The sequence below is a fragment of the Leucopleurus acutus genome (assembly GCF_964270905.1).
Source record: "Leucopleurus acutus genome assembly, chromosome: 7".
NCBI classification, from domain to species: Eukaryota; Metazoa; Chordata; class Mammalia; order Artiodactyla; family Delphinidae; genus Leucopleurus; species Leucopleurus acutus.
Window position 1 is genome coordinate 36,427,031 of NC_139150.1, and position 25,673 is coordinate 36,452,703.

Sequence of the window (25,673 nt, forward strand, 5' to 3'; positions counted from 1 at the left end):
GACAACTGGCTTTCTCACTTCTATATATTTCCAACTCATAACAGGGCTTGCACATAGCTTTGGCTTGCCGTGGCCTTAATTCAAACTCGTGGCATCCGTATTTTTTCAGTTCCACTGGTAAATTCACTCCATATTTCTTGGCTCAAACTCCCAGTCCATGGCCAGCCTAGGGATTGGCTGCCCTTGGATCACATGTCCACTCTAGACCAGTCAGCTGTGTGATGGTAGGTCACGTGATTCGAAACAGAGCCACTTAAGGAGCACGGTCTACAGGGGAGAGGTTGGAGGTATTCAGAATCTTGAGTTACCTAAGATGGGAACTCAGAGTTATGGATTACCTTAGTCACTGATACAGAATCGGGCATGAATCACATGGGAGTAAGATATTACACACACAAAAAAGATTTTATCAATATCCCTGGGTGAAATGAAGGGCACAGAATGAGCCTGTGTTCACAGTGCCACAGAGACCTTCAAAGACTGGGCTGTACAGACTCCCAGCCCTGCCTATCTCACCACCTGGAGATGCCACAGTTTCAGGGACACACAGCTTGGCACCTGGGTTGGTCCCTCCCACATGGACCACGTGAAGTCATTATCCAAGAGGACTTTGTGTAGTTTGAGGCAAAACACAGAACTAAATTAGCGACGCTAAGCCCCCGCATGGGAGACATCTTCCTGGAACATTTGGGCCTGTCACACATTCCTGGAGGGAGCAGCAACACAGCTGCAGCCACAGCTGCCAGGAACACGCCCCGGGCTCCCACCCTGTGTGCTGGGGGGAGGGCAGAGGCTGGAGGGCTTCCTCCGGGGGCCCTGAGTGAGCTCACCCTCACCCCCACGCTCACTGACTTCATCCTCCAAGGCTGCTTGGCCAAGAGCCCAGGCGGTGTGAGGGGCTTTCTCCCAGAACAGGCCCTGGGCCACCAGGCTGAGTGGGGGATGGGTGAATCGCAGGCCTAGCCCAGCTCCCTGGAAACCAAGGTGGTGCTGGGGGGCGTATTGAACTCTGAAATGCCCGTGGATTTTAAGAAAAAAGGGAGGGTGGTGGGTGGACAAGGGGCGGTGGAAGGTAGAAAAATGCAAGGAAGTAAAGCTTTTTTCTCCATTTGTTCTTTGGCAATCCCACCAGAGAATTCCAGGAGGCGTGCAGATGACATCATGGCTTACAACGGAGAAATCTCACTAATTCTGTGAAATGGAGCCCCTGCCTACCCCGTGTTTCCGATGGAAGCTGCTTTATATTTATGTGTTTAAAGCTGTATCTTGTGTCACATTTAATGAGGGTTTAATATTCTTAAATATCTACCAAAAGTAGATTACAATGCATGAAGGTCACATAAAATGAACTTCATTTTCTCAGCATCACAAACATTTGGAATACAGAAAGTCCAGGGGTGGATATTATAAGTAAGAAAGGTACAAAAGGAGTTTGCTTAAAAAATTTTTTTAAAGTTTAAAAATTGATTCCCCCCCCGCCCCAAAGTCCAAATAATTGTAGTCTAGGGAACCATCAAGGTAAAGGCTTCATATGCTCATTTCTTTGGTAAGAATGAATTCATGCAGAACTGTAAAACCAAGTGTGCGCTCAAGAGACTCACAGCATCACACAGCAAGCACACACACCCACAGGGACAGACACACAGCTGAGTTTTTGTTGTTCTAGGCACTTCAAATCCAAGTTCTTACGTCTGCCACCTTCCCGTTACATTGGGCAAATTACTTCTTTGGAGGCAGGACATTTTCTTCAAAGAAGCCCTGGTTGACGACATTCCCTGCTGGGAAGTATCTAGCCACCACGAAGGAGGACCCATCACCTGCAGATGCCTTCCCCACTCCCATCTTCTTTGTATTCTTCCATACCATGGCAGTGAAATGTCCTGTAGGGGAGCAGTCATGGGGAGAGGGAAACAGATTAGTTAGCAAAGCCTGGAGAATGATGTTGCAAGGGACTCTTGAACCCCTGTGCCGTCTTGCCATGCTGTGAGAGGCTTGTTCTTCAGCCACCAATCAGAGGAAGGAGACACAAAACACTGACCAGTTTTCTAATGCATCGGGTCCTCTCAGTCAGCCACAAAGACCCTACTCATCTCACTCTCTGATGCCCAAAGGTTTCATGGTCTCCCAGAGATCATGGCAAAGCCCAGAGACCCCAACAATTAGGATGCCACCCTACCTGGCACCTGCTTCCACCCCTCCCCCCGAACTGTACTCTTCAAGGTCACCAATGATCTCCATGTTCCTTCCCAATGGTCACCTTTTGTCTTCATCTTACTTGACATCTCAGGAACATTAATGGAGTCGACTCTTCCGCTTTTCAAAGGACTCTCCTCTTTTGGTTTCCTCTCTTGGCATTCCTCCCATGTCACTGCCTCTTCCTCTTCCTCCTCTATCTCACTTGTGAATATTAGAGGACCCGCATTTCCCAAGGCTCAATCCTGGGCTCTCTTATCTTTTCTTTTTGCACTCTTCAGGCGATTTCATCTTTCCCTGGCTCCCAAATTTCTTTCTCCAGCCCAAATCTCTCCTCTGTGTTCCAAACACAACTACTTACTTGACATTTCCACTTGGATGAGTCACAGGCCTCTCAAATTTAACCTGCCCAAACCTCACTCTTGATTTTGGTCCCTCCCATTTCCATGTCTGGTACCTCTGTGCACAAAATCCTCAGGGTGGCTCTGTATTCCTCCCTCCTGCTCATTTCCTCACAACAACCCATCATTCAATCCTGAAGAATCGGAAGGGTAAACTGTGACAAAGTGAGAGAGTGGCATGGACATATATACACTACCAAACGTAAAATAGATAGCTAGTGAGAAGCAGCCGCATAGCACAGGGAGATCAGCTCGGTGCTTTGTGATCGCCTAGAGGGGTGGGATAGGGAGGGTGGGAGGGAGGGAGACGCAAGAGGGAAGACATATGGGAACGTATGTATATGTATAACTGATTCACTTTGTTATAAAGCAGAAACTAACACACCATTGTAAAGCAATTATACTCCAATAAAGATGTTAAAAAAAAAATCCTGAAGAATCTAACTCCAAAATACATCTCTAGTCCATCCACTCCCCAAACTGTGGTCTCAACCGCAAACTTTTCTCACTTGGGACCACTGCAACAGCCTTCGCCTAGCTCTCCAGAAGCCACCCTTGCTGCCTCAATTCACTTTCCACTGACATAGCCAGAGTGATCATTTTGAGACATAAGTCATATCTGTTTACTTCTCTGCTTAAAAATCCTTCCATTGTTTAGTCGTACCTAAAACGAGAGTGAATGCTTTGCCCCAGTGGCCTCATTTCCATTCCTTGAACACATCCGGTTATTTCTGACTATAAAGCCTTTGCACACACTGGCCGCTGTATGCAACGCTCTTCTGATGACCAGCGTTTTCTTGTCCCTTAGGTGTCAGCCCAAATGTCACTTTTTCAGGGGCTTCCCTGGTGGCGCAGTGGTTGAGAGTCAGCCTGCCGATGCAGGGGACACGGCTTCGTGCCCCGGTCCGGGAGGATCCCACATGCCGCGGAGCGGCTGGGCCCGTGAGCCATGGCCACTGAGCCTGCGCGTCCGGAGCCTGTGCTCCGCAACGGGAGAGGCCACAACAGTGAGAGGCCCGCGTACCGCAAAAAAAAAAAAAAAAAGTCACTTTTTCAGAGAGGCCTTTCACAATCACTCTTATTTCCTGAACACCTCCCTCCCCTGAGTCTTATTGCACCATTTTCCCCCTCGTATCATTCTTACCATTTGCAATGGTGTATCTGATTATTTGCTAATTGTTTGGCTCCTTCACTAGGTCATGAGCCCCACATGGGCAGGAACCAAATTGATTTATTCATCAAAGTACATGCAGTGCCCTGGCACAGCCTGACACATGGAAAATGTAAAATAAACCTTTGTTGAATGAATGAATGGAATGCATGAGTGAATGAATGAAAAGCATATGGAAGAACCATCTTGGACTAAGTTCTGCCACCACTGGAAATGCAGGCTTTCTACAGTTTGAGCTCTTTGAGACCTTGACAAGTTAGAGCCTCCTTCAGTTCCCTCTGTTCTGAGCCAAATAGCCCAGTTCCTTCTCAAGCTACTGCCTGCCCCTCCAGGTGCTTCTGTGGCTTGCCAAAGCTTCCCAGCATCATTCTCTCACTGTTCAGGCTGCCTGCCCCTCGCTCACTGGTATTTTCAAACTGCTAACATAGCTTGGCTTCTAACTCCCCTCCTGCTTTGGGGTCAAAGAGCTGATGCTGTAACATACTCTTTGCTCAATGACCATAAATTCTCATCTCCTGGGAGTAGAGACTGGGAGTTCATCCTTTGCACCTTTCTCATAGAGATCCTTTGACAGGTCAATGGGATATTTACTGCCATGTCACAGAATGGCATTCATTTTCGAAAACAACCCCAAAGATATTATATTTCCTCTTTGAGGGCAGGCACCATATCTGTCTTATTGACCATTGGGCTTGGCACATAGTAGATGCCCAATTAATATCTGATGAAGAAAGGAAGAGACAGAGGGAAGGAGGAAAATTGTGATCAGAGTAGCTAAGCTTCCAGTGGCTGGTTAGGAAAGAAAGAGGGCAACCGCTTTATACCTATTAAGATGGAAATTATTTAAAAAACAAAACCAAATAACAAATGTTGGTGAGGATGGGGAGAAATTGGATCCCTTTTGCTTTGCTGATGGGAATGTAAGATGGTGCAGCCACTGTGGGAGACAGTATGGCAGTTCCTAAAATAATTAAATACAGAATTACCGTATAATCTGGTAATTCCACTTCTAGGCATACACCCAAAAGAACTGAAAGCAGAACTCAAATATTTGTACACCAGTGTTCATGGCAATATTATTCACAACAGCCAAAAGGGGGAAAGAAAACAACTGCCCGTCGACAGATGAATGGATAAACAAAATGTTGTATGTATACACAATGGAATATTATTCAGCTTTAAAAAAGAAATAAAATTCCAACATATGCTACAACATGGATGAACCTTGAGGGTATTATGCTAAGTGAAATAAGCCAGACACAAAAGGATAAATATTGTAGGATTCTTACCTATATAGGTAGAATAGTCAAATTCATGGAGACAGAAAGTAGAATAGTAGTTACCAAGGCTTGGGCTGGGGGTGGTAGGAAAGGATAAGAGTTATTGTTTAATGGGTTTAGAGTTTCAATTTGGGATGATGAAAAAGTTCAGCAGATGGATGGGGGTGATGAGTGCACAACGACATGAATGTACTTAATCCCACTGAATTGTATGCTTAAAAATGGTTAAAACGGTAAATTTATGTTAAGTGTATTTCACCACAAAATAAAGAAAGAAAGAGAAAGAAAGAGGAAGAAAGGAAGGAAGGAAAGAGACAGGCTGGTACCCACACTCTTCCATTCAGGGAAGAGACAGAGTTGATATTTCCCATTGTGTCTTGTATTTGGTAAGGACTAAATAAACCATCATTAATTAAATTGTGTTTTTTCCCCCTATAAATGAACTCCATTTTTATAATTTTGAAATTTAGGTACACTTTATTTCTTTGTCTACATCCCTAAAAGATTTGAGTTTACTAAATTCTTTATGAAAATAAGCAAACATAAACACTAATCAGTAGGGTTGATGCGATACAATCAAAGCAAGAATTAAAAGAAAACAAACACTAAGTACGATTATGCATCCTGACCACTTATCCTTAACCTCATGTTAACTGCTGCTCAATACACTTTGATTCTCACCTCAGAAAAGAAGAAACACTACTTTCCAATTCACCCTTGGTCCTTACACTTTTTTTTTTTTGGGGGGTTCTTACACTTTTGAGTCACATTTCTTTCCCATCTCCAGGCTGTCAGCAGGTGTCACTGCTTCTATAGACTGTCTTGTCTTTTCTTCTTCTTTTCTCTTTTGTTTTTTTAAATTTGGCCACACCCTGAGGCATGTGGGATCTTAGTTCCCCAACCAGGGACTGAACCCAAGCCCCCTGCATTGGAAGCATGGAGTCTTAACCACTGGACTGCCAGAGAAGTCCCTTAGACTGTCTTTTCATTAAGGCTCAGGCCCTTTTTCATACAAGGCTTTTCTCCAAGAGACCACATGCTTTGGCCACTGACCCACCCACTCTCTCTGTCACCCAGACAAGGAAGAGCTGCCATTTATCCACTGGTTGCCAAGAAAATAATTACAGACACCACATGCGCACCAGCAGTGTGAATGCCCGTGGAAGCCTATTCCAAATAGATGAGACTAAGTAATCCTTCTTCTGACTGGAGAGGTTTCTGTCTGCAGAGATAATTAAGCCTGGGTATTTAGAGATGAATTAAAGGACACGACTTCCTTAGCAACCATCAGATACACACTGGTTTCTAACCCTAAACTACTAACAGCTTCCTTCTTTTTCTTTTTTTTTCCTAAAGGGATCACATCCTCTTTCCTGCTACGGACCCAAACTTCCTAGAATATGCATTTGAAAAACAAGTTGAGTAAGTTACAGTACATCCTTGCAAGAGAATAATGCATAAGAAAGAGGAATCTCTTTCTGTATTGATACGGAACAATCTCTGCCAAGCTGCTGTGTGGACAAAGCAAGTGCAAAACAGATCATCTATCTGACACCAGAGTATAAAAAAGGGAAAAGAGAGCATTTACACAACTGCTGGTTCAGAACATCTCTAGAATGATCCACAAAAAACTGGTATTACTGGTTGGGAGGGAAAGCGCTGGAGGCCAGGAACGGAAGGAAGACTTTCCACCTTATACAGCTTGCAAATTTCATGTCATATAAAAGTATTATTTATTCAGAATAAACAAAGCCTACTCATTAAAAGAAAACATAAAGGGACTGCAGGAAGCTATTTTTCTCCGCTCAGCACAAAGCATAGAACTGTGTCCTTCATCACAAGACTTTGACCCAGGTGGGGTGCGGTAGGGACAGATTATAGGATATTTCAAAGGCCTTTGCACCTGCAACATGGACTCAGGTCAGGGAACCCCTGAACCATGGTGCAGCAAGAAGCAGCTCTGGGGGAGGCTGACTCATGGGGGATGGGCCTGAGCATCTTTAAGGGTCTTGCGAGCCCCGCTTATATCACCACCCAAAGCTGTGCTCCTGTCTGAGGATCAGGCTCTGTGTGACCCAGGCATTGTCCACTGGCACCTGGGATGGCATAGGGCCTGGAGGCTCTGGGGTTTTCCTCTTTAGGGCTGGGAGATGTGGGGCAACAGACAGGATCACAGTGGGTCAGTGGTCACGGAAAGTTGAGTCCCATCTCCAGTTCTGACACTTGAGAGATTCCCACCTTGGAGCAGGGGCCATGTAAAAAGCATCAGATTGAGGACAGAAGGTAAACAGGAGTCTCTTCCCCTTTCTGGGCCTCAGTTTCTCTTCTGCAAACGGGTGGAATAAAGCCCCACCTTCAAATGGTGTTGCAGGGCTACGTGGCCATGGAGGCAGAGATGCTTTTCACTGTCAAGTGGCGTGCACACACGAGCAACGCCAATCACTTGCTCTGACACATGTCTGATTGCCCAAGAATCTTGCTCAACGGAAAAGGACGTCCAGACGCTGTGAAATAAAACGTCTTCTGGACACTGATCTTGATGAAAAGAAGACCAGGTTCTGCCTACACGTCCTTAATCACTGGTAGGAGGTTGTCACTGTTCCCTCCCTCACCTCTCAAATCTAATTGCCACAGAACCAGCAATTCTCACTCAGGGCCTGACAGTGGCCTCCTTGTCCTGCCCCGCAGGGCAGACGCTTCTACCTCTCCCCACACGACTGCAAGAACCCCTGCCCAAAGGGGTGAGCACAAACCACAGGAAACGGTGACTGGCTCTGAGAACATGTCACTTCCTGCTTCTGAAGAAGCCTCCAGAGGGTAAGAAGCCATAAGTGGCTCCATCCATGGGTGGGATGGGGTGGGGTAGAGGAATGGGGGGTGGACAGAGAACCCCCTTTCCAGTTTCCCTGGTGCCTTCTGGTCAGAGAAATGCACAGCCCCTTCCAGCCCATCCTGGGCCCCGGGTGCATGTGAGTCGGTCCTGAGGAAAGACAGGAGCCTGGTGACTGCTGCTGAGGGGCGGGGGGAGCCCAGAGCTTGGAGCGGCTGCCCGGGGCTTAGTAAGCTAACCATTTACTGCTCACCGGGGAGGCCTACGCAAAGGCTGATGGTCCCGTGGCCAGTTCCCTGCATCTAAATACCGGCTCTCAGAACGTCCCATAGAGGCCTCCGCCTTGCCCCTCTCCCTTGGCGACAGGGAAGAACAGGGAGTCGACCCTAGTTCACACAACTAACAGTGCCAGAGCTGAGACTAGATCCAAGCTTTCTGCATTCCAGGCTCTCCTGAATGACAAACTCGAGTATAAAGGTGAAGGGAGAATGCCTGGGAGGCTGTGAGGAGTGAGGTGCAGAGAGGAAGGATGTGAGGGTGTGGGGGGAGGAGGGAGCTCAGACCAGAAGAGCCAGCAGCTTGGCCGTTTTCTCAACGGCCCCAGGAAGCCACTGGCAGCTTAATCAGGAGAGCAGCGTGGGCAGAAAGGGTCTTAGAATATTCTGGCCGCTGGGGAGCAGGCTGGAGCAGAAGCGGGATGACAGGTTAAAAGCGCTGAGGCATCACTCCTGGAGAGAAACACTCAGCGACCTTTGAAATCCACAGCCTCCTTATATCACACTCCAGTCAGGTGAAGAGCTTTGAGCTGGTGGGACAGGAATCGGCAGCTTGGGTGCTCTTGGATGGAGGTGTGTGTGTGTGTGTGTGTGTGTGTGTGTGTGTGTGTGTGCGCGCGTGTGTGTGCGTGTGCGTGCGTGTGTGTGCGTGTGCGTGTGTGTGTGCGTGCGCGCGCGCGCGTGTGTGCGCGCGCGTGTGTGTGTGTGTGTGTGTGTGTTGGGAGAGGTGTTGGGGAAAGAGGGTTTTGCCCTCTGGGCAAAGTCAAATCACAGAAATATGGAAGAGGTGAAACAGGAGAGAAATAATTGATTTTCAGAGGGTTAGCTCCTCTCTGAAGTCAGACCCAAACTGCAACCCAGCCCAGGGCCGGGTCACTGGTGTGACCATGTCACTCACCTGTTCCGGAAGTGAAGCCAGGCTGCTGAAAGTTGTAGTTCTTTATTTCACTGTACCATCTATCAGCCACCTCCTTTCCTGTAGGGAAAAGAAAGTTTAAAACTCAGCAGCAAAATCAACCGACTCCCTATTCCTTCCATCTCCTCCCATTAACCCCAAAGCACCCATCCCACAGTTAGACGTCTCATAAAGCACCAACGAGCTGACATGGGGACTCCTGCCCATGAGCACATCCAGGCTGCAGGGAGGGCCTTGTTAGGGGTTGGAAAGAGCCCTGGCCTGAGGTCAGGGGACCAGCATCTGTGTCCCTGCCCTGACACTAATTCACTGTGTAATCCTGGGCAAGGCCTGCCCCGTTCTGTACAATCGGGTTGAATGCAATGTACTCCAAGGGCTTCTAATGATGCTCTGAGTTTCCGGGAGACCACACCTTCATCCCACCGCAAGTCTGGCTCCTGAAACACCCACAGGAGGAAATGTAATTGGGCCGGTGAGTCAGGGTCTCCACTGCAGGCAGAAGGGTACTCCCCTGGAGCATCCACTGGTCACAGCATTTCCCTGGGAGCGGCTGATCTCAGGGCCAGAGAGCTAGGAGCCTCGGACCTCAGAGCAGTAAGTCCTGAACCTGAATGAGTGCACCGATCACCTGGGGCTCTTGTTAGAATGCAGATTCTGACTTTGGAAGCTCTAGGGTGGAGCCCTGAGTCTGCATTTCTAACAAGTTCCCAGGTGCTGCTGCTCATCCGTGGACCACACTTTGAGAAGCAAGTCCTTCGAGAACAGTGGCTACACAGCGGCCGCAGCTGGGGAGCTGCTCAAAATTACTGATGCCTGGGGCCTGCCACAGGCTGACTGTATCAGGGTCTCCGGAGGAGAGATCCAGGCACTAGTATTTTTTGAAAGCTCCACAAAAGATCCCAGTGTGTAGCCAGGGTGGGGAACCACTGCCCTAGAGATGTCCTACCCAACCCCTCTCTGTAGAGATGGGGAAACTGGGGCCAGGGAAGGTAGCAGATTTGCTCAAAGCCACACAGGGAGCCAGCGCAAGGAGCCCTGGCTCCTGCCGGCTCTCTCCCACCCCTCTCCCTTCTCCCCGCCAAGGCCCACAGTCTGAGCCTGGGGAGGGGCTGCGGGCCTCAGGCTCCTGCTTTCCCGGGGAGCAAGTGCACACTTCTCCTGGAGGGACTCTGCCCCAGGGAAACCAAGAGGACTCCCAGGGCCTCCCCGGGGAACTCCCAGGAATGTGAGGCCAAGGAGGGAGCAGTCATTCTCCCGCGGGAGTTTGGAGAAAGCTTCAGAGCACGAGGTAGCTCTCTCCAGCATTTTTCCTAAAAAGCCACGACAGCCTTGTCAGAGCCAGGAAGCTCAAGAATGTTTGGTCAGTGTGGTGGGATCACCATTCCAGGCTGTGACCTTGGATGAGAAATTGTCTTTCCCATTATTATTACTTTTTCCAGCACGGAAAAAAGCTCTATTGCATTTTTTCTCGTGAAGAAAGTTAATACACAAGCACTGTAAATATTTTCAGAAAAACGTGAGGAACGTAAAACCCTTCTGAGGCTGGGGATGCTTCAGGGCCTGCAGGGTCAGGCTGAGACTCAGCACAGAAACTGTCTGTCTCCCCGCCCTCACTCCTCTGCTGGGAGCTCTTCTGGAAGGGGGGTGGGGCTGGGCAGTCTGACTCATCTCTGTGTCCCTGGCAGCCAGCACAGGCCTGGCCCTGAGCTGGCCATCGGAGACCTTGTGGTGAACTGCAGTCAGCTCCTGGGAGCAGACAGACAGCTCTGGGGTTCTCTTCCCTTTTTCTGGGCCTGTGGCTGCATCACGGCGACAACACCACGGAGGGCGCTGGGGCCAGGAGGGGCGTGCATGCTGGATGTCCTAGGCCCGGCTCAGGCAGGAGCGGGGGAGCCGAGAAACGACTCACCTGTCTGATCGTAGGATGCCCATGCCAGGTTCTCCCCGCACTGGCCACGACTGGACTCCGGGCTGTGCTTGAGGATCCTCGTGCTGGCCAGGGCCTCTGAATACCTGCCGGAGTCCACGGTGCTTCCTTAGAGCCAGTACGGCCCAGGGAAGCCCCCAGAGTAGGAGCCCTGACCTGGTGTGGCTGAACTTCCTTCCCTGCCCTGGGCTCGCCGAGGCCATCAGGAGCATCACACCTGCAACTCGTCTAAGCCCCCACTCCAGTCCCATTTTACAGAGGAGCACACTGAGGCTCAGAGGAACAATGGGACCTGCCTGGGTAAGTGGCAGAGTGGTTATTCAAGTGTGGCTGTATTTGCCCCCCAACCCACGTCCCTCCTGCCTTCCAGAGCCCATCTGGGACTGCAGCAGGGGCAGCACCGGGAAGGGCCCGAGTTGCCCGGGGCCCCGGGGGGACTCACTGCTGAGCCTCCCGGTTGAGCTTCTTGCAGAGCTTCAGCGGGGCGACGCCATGCTGCTTCCGGTACTCATTGTGGGCCTTCAGGACCTCGTCATTAAACTGCTTGGAAGCTGCAATGATTTCAAGATGGAGACTGTCTCAGCGTGGAGAAAAGAGCCACGGAAAGTACGCCAGCAGGCTTCAGAGCAAAGCCCAGCTCAAACCTCAGCCCACGTGCCCAGGCTGCTGCCCCGGTCTCTGCACACTGATGCCCCCTGGACTACGCAGGGCCCCATGGGGCATGTTAGGCATTTGGATCTTTATCCAAGGCAATGGGAAGCGACTGAATGGGGGCGGGGAGTGAGCTGAGGAGAGCTGTGTTTCTGGAAGACCCTGCTGGCTGCTGAGTGGGGGATGGGCTGGAGGTGCAGAGCAGATGGTGGGAGGCAGGACAGGAAGCAGCAGGACTTCTGCAAGAAAATGTTTGAAGGAGACTGGGTAGCTCAGAGCGGACCTACAGTGCATGGTCAGGGGGACTGGCAAGGGCTGGAGGTGGGAGCCCAGAGAGAACAGGCCTGGCTGGGGTTGAGGGGTGCCTGCACTGTCCCGAGAGAGAGGGACAGATGAAGAGAAGAGGACGAACCAGGGTAGGACAGCATTGGGAAGCAGAGAGAGGGGAGAGTGTGGGAAACAACGTGGTGGTGGGGTGGGATCAGCTGGGCTCAGGCTTGCAGGTGAGGGAAGAGGTGGAGCCTGTGTCCAACTGGGTCACAACCTCAGAAAAAGCAAGGCCAAGAAGTGGTGAAGCCAAGGGTAGGCCAGGTCAGTAGTGGACAGAGGTCCCTTCAATTCGGATCTGAAATGGAACCCCATCCATCCCACATCCTCCATCCATCTCTCCACCACTCATCCATCCACCTATTGATTCATGATCTAAGCATCAACGTCCAACCACCCATCCATCATCCATCCAATCCCAGCCCATCCCTCTGTACATCTGCTCTCTGAGTGCCTCCTCTGGGCGAGGTCCCATGTTGTACGCTGGGGGTCCAGAGACAAATCAGCCGTGTCCTGCCCTCAAAGAGCTCACACACAGAAGGGAGACAGCCTTGTAAACAGACACTAGCCAACAGTGTGGTAGGGCCAAGGTGCAGGTGAGCACAGGTCAAGAGGAACTCAGAGAAAAGCAGCCTAACATGGTCTGGGAGACCAGGAAGGCGACCCCTGATTTGAGGCCCCACAGATGTCTGGACAGGAGCTGGCCAGGCTAAGATTGTGAAGGCGCAGAGTGCAGCCTTAGGAATCTGGGAGTCCCCCCCCTCCCCCCCCCCAGCCCCCCTCCACCATGGAAACGGCGGGTGAGCTGGGTGAATTATGAGCGATGGCCACAGAGGGTCCATAACACTGAGCTAGTCCCCTCTGGCGGGAGCCTGCCCCTGAGGCCTGGCCATGGGCAGGGAGGGTGTAAACCAGAGGATGAAAGAAGCACCACTCTGTCCACTAGCCTAGGTCACCTTCACCAGCCACCTTTCTCCTCCTCTGCTGTCTTCCCCCAGAGGCCGTGGAGATGAAGCAGCAGGGGTCCTCTTCCCCTCCCTCAGCCAGATCCCTCAGGTCTCCTGGGCCTTCAGATAGAATCCCACTGGGCCTCTGAGGGGATGTGAGGGAAGAAGACCCAGGGCTTGCCCTCCGGAGCTTTGGGCTAGACACCAACCCAGCAGAGGGAAGGAAACTGCAGGCTATGCCAGTGGTGGTCGAGCTTTCCAAGGGGTTTCCAAAATATTGGACAGCGAGTGGTCCTGACCTCAAACGTTCCAGGGCCCGGCAGGGCAGTCCAGTGGGGTCCAGTCACAGTAATGTGGAGTGAGACAGGGACAGGGGTGGGAGAGGGGTGCTGAATGCCAGGATCTGGGAGATCTGGGTTGACAGGCAGAGATGCGGAGATGCTGTGACAAAGGCGTGGAGGTGAAAACCCTGATGATGGTAACTGGGCACAAGGCAGAGGGTGGAGCTACCACCTGAAGTCTCAGGCCTCTGTGGCCAAGAGGCCGGCCAAGCCCTTGTTGGAACGAAAGACAAGGATTTGGGGTTTATTGGAGGGAGGGGGGAAAAGGGAAGATGCTGTCTAATGGGTATAGAGTTTCAGATCTACAAGATGGAAAAGTTCTGGAGATCTGTTTTACAGCAATGTGAATATACTTTACACTACACTAAAAAATGGTTAAGATGGTAAATTCTATGTCATGTGTTTTTTACAATTTAAAAAAAAAAAGATGTTGGGTTTAGCATGTTCCTGTGGATAATGGAGTCACAGAGGCTTTTAAAGAACATCTCAGGGGCTTCGCTGGTGGCGCAGTGGTTGAGAGTCCGCCTGCCGATGCAGGGGACACGGGTTCGTGCCCCGGTCCGGGAAGATCCCACATGCCGCGGAGCGGCTGGGCCCGTGAGCCATGGCTGCTGAGCCTGCACGTCCGGAGCCTGTGCTCCGCAACGGGAGAGGCCACAACAGTGAGAGGCCCACGTACCGCAAAAAAGAAAACCCAGAATATCTCAGGTGCAAGTGGCGGGAGCCACAACAACTCACGGGAACCGCACTGGGGCCTCGCTGACAACACGCTAAGGAGTCAGCTGGGTGGCGTGGCAGCCAGAAACCCACAGGCTCCGGGGCGATGTGTTGCACAAGCCAGTGTCCAGCTGGAATGCTTCACCCAGCCCAGGCCCCACCTTGCATTAGAGGCAGTGAGAATCTGAAGTGTGTTCAGAGGTGGTGATGAGGTGAAGGAGGGGCTGGATAGGTGGTCTTATAAGGGATGGTTGCAAGTACAGAAGAAGATCAGACTTTGGAAGACACCGTAGAGGGCCCTGCTGAATTCTGGGGCCGCACAGGGCAGAGCTGGGGCCAGTGGGTGGAAAAGCCAGGATGACAGATTTCAGCTCAGCCTAGGAAAGATCTTTCTCTCCATGAACGCTTTCTGAAGACTGAAAAGGCTACCTCGCAAGGTAGTGAGCTCTCCAGCACTGGGGACAAACAAGCAGGTGATGCCTCTCAGAGGGATTCAGGCACTGAAGACCCAGTCAGATGACCTTTAAGTCCCTTCCAACCCTGAGATCCCATAAGGTCCCATCAGGGTAGGGGTGAGAGGAGGCAAGATGACCGACTGACCCCAAACTTCCAGGAGTTCATAGCTTGTCTAACGAGTGATCAAGGTAAGTGTATGTGTCCATGCAAGGGCAGGTGTGGATACACACAAAGTGGCAGAAGGTCTCTATCTGAGTGACAGACCTGGCCAGGCCCATACTAATATCCCTTCCAGCTCCTATGTCCCAGGCAGGCCATGGTGGGACACTACGGGAGATGCATGGGACTGAGTGGCATGGGCAATGGTGACCACAGATGTATCAGGGAAGGCTCCCTGGAGGAGGTAATGAGGAGGCAAAAGCGCAGAAAGGGCCAGTGTGGAAGGGACCTGGTGTATCCCGGGGCTGTGTGGAGGAGGTGGAGATAAGGGGAATGGGCGGGTCGCTAAGGTGAAGCCCGTTTAAAGACAGCTCTGAGTGCTGGGGTGAGACACACTGGACTCTGGAGTGCTCAGGCCCTGCAGTCTCCTTGGCAGAGGGGACATAAGGCTGCTAAAAACTAGGTCACTGCATTCCCAGAATGTGGGAAGTAGTGAAACAAAAGTGAAAGTTCCTGCGCCCAACCTAAGCTTGTAGCCCAGAAGCTGAAGCCAGTCATTGATCCCAGCAGAGCCAGTGCCCTGGGCCAGGGTTCCTAGGAAGGGGTCAGGAGGGGTGCCCTCTCTCCCTGCCCCTGGCTGGGAGGCCTGGCGGCCCCATGACCACACCCCTGGCTGACTCACTGGTCCCCTCTCACCACGGCAGCCAGTCCCAGTCCAGGCGGCCCCTGTGAGCAGAACCTCAACCTCAGGGAAGCAAGATACCACTGATGACCACACCCAGAAAGAGGCACACCTCACTTCTGTAGAGAAACCTGAGAGCAGATAAACATAAGGAAAAAAGGAGTCAGAGAAAACCCACCCATCCCTGCCTGATGCAGGGAGAGTCCCCAGAGCCACCCCATGGTTGTGGGGGGAGAAGAAGGGAGGGATTATGCCCTCATTTTGTGGGAGGGTAAACTGAGGCTCAGAAGTCACACAGCCTCAGGGTACCAGCCTGGAATGAAGGAGGACCTTTCTTCTGCTCGATGGCCAGCCATTCTAGGTGCCAGGCCTGTGCAAGATCTGATTTACTTCTCACCACCATTGTGGGAGCTTCCACTACTGTACCCATTTTTTGGATGAGGAAACTGAGGCTCCAGAAGGAAATAACCTGTCCACATTCCTACAACTGGTCCAGAGGTAGGCCCACGAGGAGAGAAACCCTGCCCTTAACCCCACCCCACCCCAAGGGTCACGAGACAGAGGAAATCATTGAGAAGAGAAAGATAGGGCCACCAGTCCCAGGAGGAGGATCAGCCTAGTGGGGTTGGCAGCCGCCTTCAAATCTCTGAGGGGAAAGAAGAGGAAGAAGGAAGAGGAGAAAAGAACTAAGATTTCTCAAGAGCCTCCTCTGTGCCAACGCCTTTATAGACAGACCGTCGTGAGGGGCCCCAGAGGAAAATCAGGGGCTGTGGAGTAGAAGCTCCAGGGGGCAGACCTGGGGCTTAAGGCCAGAGCTGTTGAAAGGTGGAAGGGGCTGCCTGGGCCTGGCTCCTGCGGCTGAGGGAAGGCGGCTGGCCAGGGCGGTCTCTGCCGCTTGGAGGGTGCAGGCATCTTGGGTGGGGCTGGACTGGGGGCTCTTGAAGGTTCTTTAGGGCAGAGCTTCTAACTGTTGAATAAAGAATCTAAGGAGGTCCGTGCCCCTCCTCCCTCACAGCTGGTGGCTGCGACGGGCTCCTCCCTCAGCATCCATCCTCTTCGGAGGCCTCCCAGAGCCCAGCTGACTCATTTCTCAACCCTCGCCAGACTCCCCACCAGAGAGGCCCAGGACCGTCAGGGGCCAAGGCAGGAATTATGGACAGGCCCCTCTGGTCCCCTGGCAAGAGGCTAGAAGGCCTTTGGGGCAAAGCTGGTTTTGTTTGGTCCCCTGGCAAGAGGCTAGAAAGCCTTTGGGGCAAAGCTGGTTTTGCTAGTTTATCAGGAAGAAAGAATAAAAAGTTGATTAAAAAAACAAACATATGGGCTTCCCTGGTGGCACAGTGGTTGAGAGTCCGCCTGCCGATGCAGGGGACACGGGTTCATGCCCCAGTCCGGGAAGATCCCACATGTCACGGAGCGGCTGGGCCCGTGAGCCATGGCCGCTGAGCCTGCGCGTCCGGAGCCTGTGCTCCGCAACGGGAGAGGCCGCAACAGTGAGAGGCCCGCGTACCGCAAAAAGAAAAAGAAAAACAAAAACAACCCAAACAAACATATATACACTAATATGTATAAAATAGATAACTAATAAGAACCTCTGTATAAAAAATAAATAAAATTCAAAAAACAAACAAACAAACAAAAAAGCAATGAGTTCCAGATGAGTAGCTCTTTTCAGCTTGGGTTCCAGGAAATTCAAGAGGCAAATCCCAGCTCTGCCTTTTACTAGCTGGGTGACCTTGGACAAGTTGCTTCATCCCTCTGTGCCTCATTGATTCCATATACAAAATGGGGATAACAGTATTCACCTCACAGGGTTGTTGTGAGAATTAAATAAATTAATATTCGTAAATGCTTTAGAACAGATCTGGAGCAAAGTGAACAACTATAGTTCAACTAAATGTCAGCTATAATTATTATCATTACTGTTGGGCAGAGGAACCTTTAGCCTCCTAAAGAAGCTAAAGTCCAAAGTTCCTCCTGGCCTTGGGGGAAACTGCTCCCATCAGATCCCTTCCCTCCTTTAACAGGAGCAGGGCTGCTGGTATTTAACCTGGCCTTTGATGACCTCTTTCAGTACCTCTGAGCTCAGATATTTACTGAGTAAGTGAGCACAAGAACAAATGAATGAGATTCTCACACCATCACTGGGTAACCCTGAGGACAGGATTCTTCTCATTACAGAGGAGGAAGCTTTGGTCTTTAGGAGGACATGTGAATTGCCTGAGGTCACACAGTGAGTCCACATTAGAGCCAGATCTAAGAATGTCCCTCCTTTGCCCTGGATCTCACACACTTTCCACCTTACATACATCTTCCTTTCCCTAAGCAAGAATGACAAGGATGTCCCAGTGTATCGGCTGCCCCTTTGTGACGGGCAATAGTCACTGAAGGGCTGAAGAAGCCAGGGCAGAGAGAGCGTTTGCTCTCACCAGCAGACAGGTGGTCCCCTCTCCAGCCCTGCCTGCCACCCCTCAGGCCTGCCCGCCAGCACTGGACAAGTCCCCACCTGTGTGAGAAGGAAGGATGACATCTGTGGTTTTCAAAATAGCTTCAAGGCAGGGAAACCCTTTCTTTGAACCTTTCTTTGGAATCAACAGATGAAAATGGTACTGCTGGGACTGACCTGGCCACATGGCCTCCCCCTGCAGAGGTGTGAGGGCCCTGCTCAGTAGAAAATTCGGATTAGTTGGTCCCTGAAGGTCTTTCTGCTCTGATAACCTCTGGGGCTGGGAGATGTGCGTCAAGGGATAAGAAGATTCTTACAGACAATTAGAGGGTGTGTGGATGTCCCTAAGGGCCAGAGTCCAGGCTGAGAAACAGGATGACAAGTGGTCATTGTGGTAGAGGGGACAGCACCCAGCTGGGAAGTCAGAGAGCTGGGTACAAATCCTAGTTTGTCTACTTATTGGTCAGGGTGTGAGCTTGGGCGAAGTATTCAACCTCTGTAAATCTATTCAGCTGATAACAACTGCCTCACAGTGCTGTTACGAAAGTTAGTAACACATGTGAAATACCCAGCTCCAAGCCTGGCACACAGCAGGAGCAGAATAATTGGTGATCACTCTTATTAGGGACTATATTAGAGGCTTTCACTGAGCCCCAGGCCATTGCCTTTCTCTGCCCGGCTGCAAACTGAAGCCCAGCAAGGAGACCAGGGCCAGTGGCCGGACCTGGAAGTCTCTGAACACTGGGCCAAGTGACTCCTGGAATTTAAGCTGTTTTGGTTATGTGACACTTTTCCAGCAATGCCCGCTACCCCAACAGCTCTGGGGTATATCTGAGGTTGAAGATTAAAAAGAAATGGGGTCCTATGCAGGGATGAGGAAACTGAGGCCCAGAAGAGGCAGGCTCCTTATGAAGGTCTTTGTGGAACCACAGAAAGCCCCTGGGTGGATAAACATCTGTGATGCCGCCTGTCTTTTGGGCACAGACAGCCTCAGGCTGGCGGCCTGGAATATCAAGGTTTGGGCCCGTGTCACCCAGAAAAGTCATTTTCTCTTGGGGACCCTTAGGGGAGCCAGATACTATCCAGGGGGCTCAGAGTCTTCGGGGCGGGGGGAGGGGGGGGGAAGACAAATAAAATGCATGTGGCTAAGGGCCAGCATTCTGAAAGGTCCCTGGGTATATGTGGAGGGTGGGCATGGGAAGGGGGATGGAAACTGCCTGAACCACCTCTAACCTGTCTTCCACCACCATCCTGCTCGACTCTGCACCTCCAGTCCTGGAAGGTGTCATCACCTTCCTGCACCCAGATTCATACCGCTGACCTTTCCTTCTTATTCACAGCAAGTTAGTCACCAAGTCTGCTCGAGGCTACCATTTCAAAAATCCATCCCCGCTTCCTCTCCAGTCCCTTAGATGTCTCTGTCATCTCTTGCCTGAGTAACTGCAGCAGCCTCTCCCTGACGCCCACCTCCACCCTCTTCCCATCTGATCCGCCCTCCACCCTGGAACAGCTCTAGTCCTGCGGCTTTGAGATCGATGCTTTTCAATGGTCCCCCCAGGTCCCATCGGAAAAAGTCCAAAGTTCCAAGACACTCTGGGGTCTGACCACCTCTTCCAGGAGCCTTCACTGGACGCTTGGGCAGAGATTCTCCCCTCCCCTGAGCTCCCACTTCTCTTCACCTGTACCTGTCTTGTGGCTTAGATCACTTTCCACCTCTTACTGGAGCCATGTGGTGCCTGTCTATCCCCCCAATCCGCTTTATGGTGCATTTCATAATCCACATGAACACTCCTGAGGGCAGGGGCCATGCCCTCCGCAGCACTGGGTCCACAGCTTGGTACAGAGCTGATAGATGGTGGAATGGAAGGATGAGAGGGAGGGAAGGAAGGATGGAGGGAGGGAGAGAGGGGGAGAGGGATGAATGAACAAATGGAAGATAAGCACCCAGCAGTTCTGGAAAACTGTTTCTTAGGGAAGAAGCCAGAAACAACTGATTAAAATGTGGCTGTAGAGAATTTGTGGATTTTCTCCTAATCTATAGAGAAAGGAACTGATTTCCCAAGTAGGGATCTCAAAGTGCCCTCTCACATCTTCCATGCTCGTGTCCCCGCCCTCCTCTACCCACACCTGCCACCTATCACATTCTTCTTTAACTGCAAGTCACCTTTCCATACTGTAAAAGACCCTGGGGATGATATAGGCCATCCTCCTTGTATAGATGAGGAAACTGAGGCACAGAGAAGGAAAGGGCTTTGATTGAGATCACACAGCAAGTGATTAGCAGAGCCAGGGCTGAAAGCCAGACCTGTAACTAAAGATAAGGGCAGGTTAGGACCAATGCCAGAGAAAACTACTTACTCCCAACACTGGTACCTCGTAAGTCCAGATCTTGAGGACAGATTCAAGAAGAGACCAAGCCTTACCCATCTGAGGCTGACAATCTCAACTTCCCATGAAGCAGGACTTTTGAACTCTGTTCAAAAGCTGTTCATTAAAAAGCCTCCTGTGAGGCAGGAACTATGCTGAGATAGACATGGTTCCTGGCTGCCAAAAGTGAGGAGTCTGTGGGAAACAGATCTTTGGCTGGGTAGTGTCCCAACCTGATTGCTGGGAGGGCTGCAACAAAGAAGACACCAGGTGGGGAAATCGGGGTGGGCTCCCAGCACAGGAGTTGAGCCTAGAAAGACGGGGAGGATTTTCAACTTCACCGAAGTGGGAGAGGTGGAGTGCTGGTGGTGGTGGTGAGCGCTGGGAAAGGGAACCCAGCGAAAGAGCTATGCCCAGAGCACAGCTGAGTGCAGGGGGAGGAAAGGGGCTGAAGAATGTGTACTCTTTTCACCTGCAGACAATGGGATGGAAGGTGTTAGGGAATGACGGCACTTCACCGGGACAGCCACCTGGTGAGGATGGGCCGCGACAGGTCAGAGAGAAAGGGGAAGCCGTTGTTGGCGACCGTGTGTAGCCTGACTGAGTCTGGCACCGGGTAGGGGTGGAGGGGCACTTAAAGGAGGAGAGACAACGACCGAAGAAAAGGATGCTCAGAGCTGTCTTTCGGAGGGTTGGTCGGGGCAAGCTGTTTTGCAGGAAGAGAGGCTGTCACAGTTCTGTGGCTTTTTCCAACTCTAACCCTGTCCTGAAACAAAGCAAAAGCCACGCCTTGGCCGGACGCTGAGCGCTAATCCCATCAGCGCCTGGAGGCCCTCCCTGACGCAATCTCTGGCTCGCAGACAGAGGACCCTCCCTCGGTCTCGCCTTCCTCCCTCTCTCCCGAGGGCCCGACGGCCACCCCGGCTTCCTGGCTGCCCCGGAAATCGCCCGCGTCGCGAGCCCCTCCATCCCGCACCCAGTGGTCCCGGAGCGCGGCCGGAACCGTGTCACCCCGGCGGAGGCTGTCGACCCGCTCCCCGGGGATCCAGCCCACCGCGGGAAGAGTGACAGTGAAGACCCCGGAGCCTGGGGCTCCGAGCCATCTCCGCACCCCGGCCCGGCTGGCACGGCGGGCTCACCTGATTTGCCCATGGCAGGCTCCGCGCGCTCTTCGGCTCCGGCTGCGCTGCGCTGCGCTCCCTGCCGGCCCCGCGCCGCTCCGAGAGCCGAGGAGGAGGCCGGGCGGCCGCAGCTCCTCCCCCGGCGCGGCCCGGCCCCCGCCTTATAAGGCAGCGGCAGCTGCAGGAGGAGGCGCCTGGGGCCACGCCGCCGGCTGCCTGGAGGAGGCACCGCGCGCCTTCTCGCCCTGCTCCCGAGAACTTGCCCAGAATGGGGACCCCAGCGACCGCTCAGGGCTCTCCGGGTGCGGACGGGGAGCCCAGGGCATACTGGATACCTGTCCCTCTCGGGACACTGAATGGGGATGCAGAGGGAAGCCCACGCCTCTCACCCTGTTCCTGGTAGATGCTCAGCAACTGATGCGCTACGGGGACCGCGGGGCTCACAGTCGAGGTGTGAGGGTCGGTTCCGACCCGCGTCACCAGGGGTCGGTGCTCTTCCCGCCGCGGCCTGACCCCCACAAACCCCTAAGGCCCAGAGCATGCCGCCTTCCCCTCCCCAGTGACCCCGGGCTCCGAAGGGCATCTTCGTCCTCTCCCCAGCACACACCCTCTGGTGCGAGTCCAGGTGGGAGATGGGCACTCCCCAACCCTCCTGCGTGGCCGTCCCAGGGAGGCTCCTGCAGCCCCGCTCTGACCTGTCCTCTTGTCCCTCGTTGCCTGTCACACCAAGCCAAATCCCCCACCCCTGAAGTCAAACTAGACTTTTTTGCGGGGTTGGGAGGGCTCGCCAAGCGGCTTGCGGGATCTTAGTTCCCAGACCAGGGATCCAACCCGGCCTGGCAGCGAAAGCGCTGAGTCCTAACCACTGGACCGCCAGGGAATTCCCCAAAGTAGACTTTTTGATATTCCTCAAACATGTTCTGAGATTCCTCGCCTCCTTGCCTTCCTCAGGCTGTTCTGTCAGCATGGGCTGCTGGCCCATCTCTGCCCATTCAAGTCCTACCCTTCCCTCAGGGCATATGGGTTCCTTCAACTTCCAGAGGTCCTGACCTTTTCTGGCCTTGGGGCAGTGGTCAGTACACACCTGGCACTGGGGAGACTTGGTCTCAGTCACAGCCCCACCCCGTGTGAGAAGAGTGGGGAATAAAGACATAGCCTGGGACACCTGTGTGAGATTCCCCAGAGTAACTCCTTATTGGGGAAGGGGCTCAGTAAACCCTAATTGAAGGAAGCTAATTTTAAGACCTTTCAATGAGTGGGCACTGAAGTGAACTGACTTATTATAAGGGTAGACCTTTTTTTTTTTTCTTTTGTTTTTGGGCTGTGTTGGGTCTTCGTTGCTGCACGTGGGCTTTCTCTAGTTGTGACAAGCGGGGGGCTACTCTTCGTTGCGGTGCACGGACTTCTCATTGCAGAGCACGGGCTCTAGGTGCGCAGGCTTCAGTAGTTGCAGCGTGCAGGCTCCGTAGTTGTGGTGCACGGGCTTAGTTTGCTCTGCAGCATGTGGGATCTTCCCAGACCAGGGCTCGAGCCCATGTCCCCTACATTGGCAGGTGGATTCTTAACCACTGCGCCACCAGGGAAGTCCCTTAAGGGTAGACTTTTTAACATCAGGGGTTTCAAATATCCAGTAGGGCAAGGCTGGGCACTGCCCTTTATTCCCTCCCCTACGTCAGGCAAATACATTTACTGTAGTTTCATACTTTCAAACAGCATCAGAGGGGACCAAGTTGCTGCCCACTCTAAATCCAAAGAGACTTCTGGTGCTAGGTGGGGGTCTAATTCCCTCTGTTCAATTCCTCTCCCATTTTGCCAACAGATCTCCATTGAAATGACCAAATGAACCCAGTAGGAAGAATTCCATGTCACCTCTAGAATCTCTAGAAGGTGGTTTCCATGGTAAACAAAACTTCAAGGTGGTGCATGGGCTGAGATAGCTGAGCACAGTGGAGCCACTCACTGCACGCAGCCAGAAGCCCTTGTGGGGACCAAGTTTCACTCACATCTCCTTGTATAGAGTTGAGAGCTAGAGGTGAGAGCCTGAGAATGGGTGGGGGACAGGATCGTAAGTAGTGGCATCTTTGGAGTCTGTGTAGGGTGGGATGCTGTGGGCTTTAGAGCTGGCTTTAGCAGCAGGCACGGGGAAGGGACAGTGTGCTGAATGTCAGTGCCAAAGTTGACCCCCTACCAAGGGCCCTGGGCTGGTTGGAGGGGGAGTCGCTGCCTAGCTGGCCCCAGAGAAAAGAGATATGGCAACAAAAGTCATATGGAAAGAGTGTTTGACCCAAGTTATTTTTTGTTTGTTTTATGTCCTATTTAAGAACTCCTTACCTACTCCAAGATCATGAAAAGTTTCTATATTTCTTCTAGAAGTTTTACAGTTTTAGCTCTTACATTCATTTTGATTATGGTGTATGGTGTGAAGTCAGGGTTGTAATTCTCTCTCTTTTTTTTTTCTTATTTGGCATATAAATATCAAATTGCTCCAATAAAATTTCTTGAAAAGATTATTCTTTCCCAATTGGCCATATATATATATGGGCTCTCTATTCTATGCTATTGATCTGTATACCTATTTTTACTAATATCCCACTGTCTAGATTACTACAGCTTTATAATGTCTTGAAATCAGATAGTGTAAATCTCCCCGTTTTTTCTTTTCAAGGTTGTTTTGTTCCTTTTAAGTCCTTTTTATTTCCATGTAAATTAAAAAATCAGCTTGTCAATTACTTTAAAACAAAACAACTAAAAATAGCCTGCTGAGATTTTGATTGGGATTGCCTTGAATTTATAGATAAACTTGGGAAGAACTGTTACCTCTTAACAATATTGAGTTTGCTGATCCACCAGCATGGTATATCTTTCCGTTTATTTATATCTTCTTTAATCCCTCTCAGATATGTTTTGTAGAATGTTGGTCTATAGTTAGTTTGCTATTCTTGTAATGTCTTTTTCAGACTTGGGTACCAGGGTAATGCTGGCCTTATAAAATAAGTTGGAAAGGGTTCTCCTGTTTTCTGGAAGTTTGTATAGAATTAGTATTATTTCTCAAATATTTGCTGCAAATCATCAATGAAGCCATCTAGGCATGGAGGTCCTTTTTTGGGGGTGTGGTTTAAATGATAAATTCAGCTTTATTAATGGATATAGAAACTTTCAGATGATCTATTTCTTCTTGAGTGAGCTTTGGTAACTTTTTCTTGGTGGTGGTGGTGGTGGTGATTTTCCTCCTTAAAATGACCCCCAAGTGAAGTGCTGAAGTGCTGTTTAGTGTTCCTAACTGCAAGAAGGCTGTGGTGTGCCTTAAGAAGAAAAGGTACATTAGATAAGTTTCTTCCAGGCATGAGGTATAGTGCTATTGGCCATGAGTCCAATGTTGATGAATCAACAGTATATATTAAATAGAATGTCTTTAAACAGAGACACACATAAATCAGGGTTATTATTGATTGTCAGACAAAAAAATGTGACTAGAAGCTCACAGGAACCTAACCCTGTACTTTCTCTAGGAGCAATGTTTCAGTATTCTCTAATTCAGTGTCCCGGCAACGTTGTAAAGCATAATTACTGCAAGTAAGGAGAATCAACTGTACTACTGATCTCAGAAAAACAGCTTTTGGGTTAATTGATGTTCACTATTGTTTTCCCATTTACAATTTCATTAATTTCTCTTTATAAATATATATGTGTATATATATATATATATATACACACACACACACACTTACTTTGGGTTTAATTTGTTCTTCTTTTTCCAGTTTCTTAAGGTGCAAGCTGAGGTCACTAATTTTAAGCCTTTCTTCTTATTTTAAAATAGTTAATTAATTAATTTTTGTCTGTGTTGGGTCTTCGTTGCTGCCCACAGGCTTTCTCTAGTTGCGGCAAGCGGGGGCTACTCTTCATTGAGGTACGTCGGCTTCTCATTGTGGTGGCTTGTCTTTGTTATGGAGCACAGGCTCTAGGCGCGCAGGCTTCAGTAGTTGTGGCACACAGGCTCAGTAGTTGTGGCTCACAGACTCTAGAGCACAGGCTCAGTAATTGTGGTGCATGGGCTTAGTTGCTCCACGGCATGTGGGATCTTCCGGGACCAAGGCTCAAACCCGTGTCCCCTGCATTGGCAGGTGGATTCTTAACCACACCACCAGGGAAGTCTGAGTAAGCCTTTCTTCTTTTCTAACATAAGCATTTAGTGCTATAAATTTCCCTCTAAGACTGTCTTTAGCTGCATGTCACCAAATTTGATATGTTGTGTTTTCATTTTCATTCAGTTCAAAATAATTTCTGACTTCCCTTATGACTTATTCCCTGTGACTTATGGGTTATTTTAAAATGTTATTTAGGGACTTCCCTGGTGGCGCAGTGGTTAATAATCTGCCTGCCAATGCAGGGGACACGGGTTCGATCCCTGGTCTTCCCAGACCATGCTGCGGAGCAGCTAAGCCCATGTCCCACAACTACTGAGCCCACGT

The 25,673-nt window shown here is 50.9% G+C and overlaps 1 protein-coding gene across 1 annotated transcript; it reads right to left on the reverse strand.

Moving 5' to 3' along the window:
- Positions 1 to 1,292: 1,292 nt before the first annotated feature.
- Positions 1,293 to 21,291, reverse strand: GLIPR2 (GLI pathogenesis related 2). The gene is made up of 5 exons (XM_082842392.1): positions 21,223 to 21,291; positions 11,436 to 11,544; positions 10,976 to 11,079; positions 9,049 to 9,126; positions 1,293 to 1,880 (listed from the first exon to the last, which is right to left on the reverse strand). The coding sequence occupies exons 1-5, from the start codon at positions 21,233 to 21,235 to the stop codon at positions 1,720 to 1,722; spliced, it is 465 nt and encodes a 154-aa protein (XP_082698518.1). The 5' UTR covers positions 21,236 to 21,291; the 3' UTR covers positions 1,293 to 1,719.
- Between the last annotated feature and the right edge of the window lie 4,382 nt (positions 21,292 to 25,673).

What these genes read in the sequence shown, in the direction of transcription:
- GLIPR2 (XM_082842392.1), bottom strand. An exon ending in GGCATCCTACGATCAGACAG is followed by an intron (nt 9,127 to 10,975) that starts GTGAGTCGTTTC and finishes TTTTCCCTACAG; the next exon opens with GAAAGGAGGTGGCTGATAGA. An exon ending in TGGCTTCACTTCCGGAACAG is followed by an intron (nt 1,881 to 9,048) that starts GTGAGTGACATG and finishes GCTCCCCTACAG; the next exon opens with GACATTTCACTGCCATGGTA.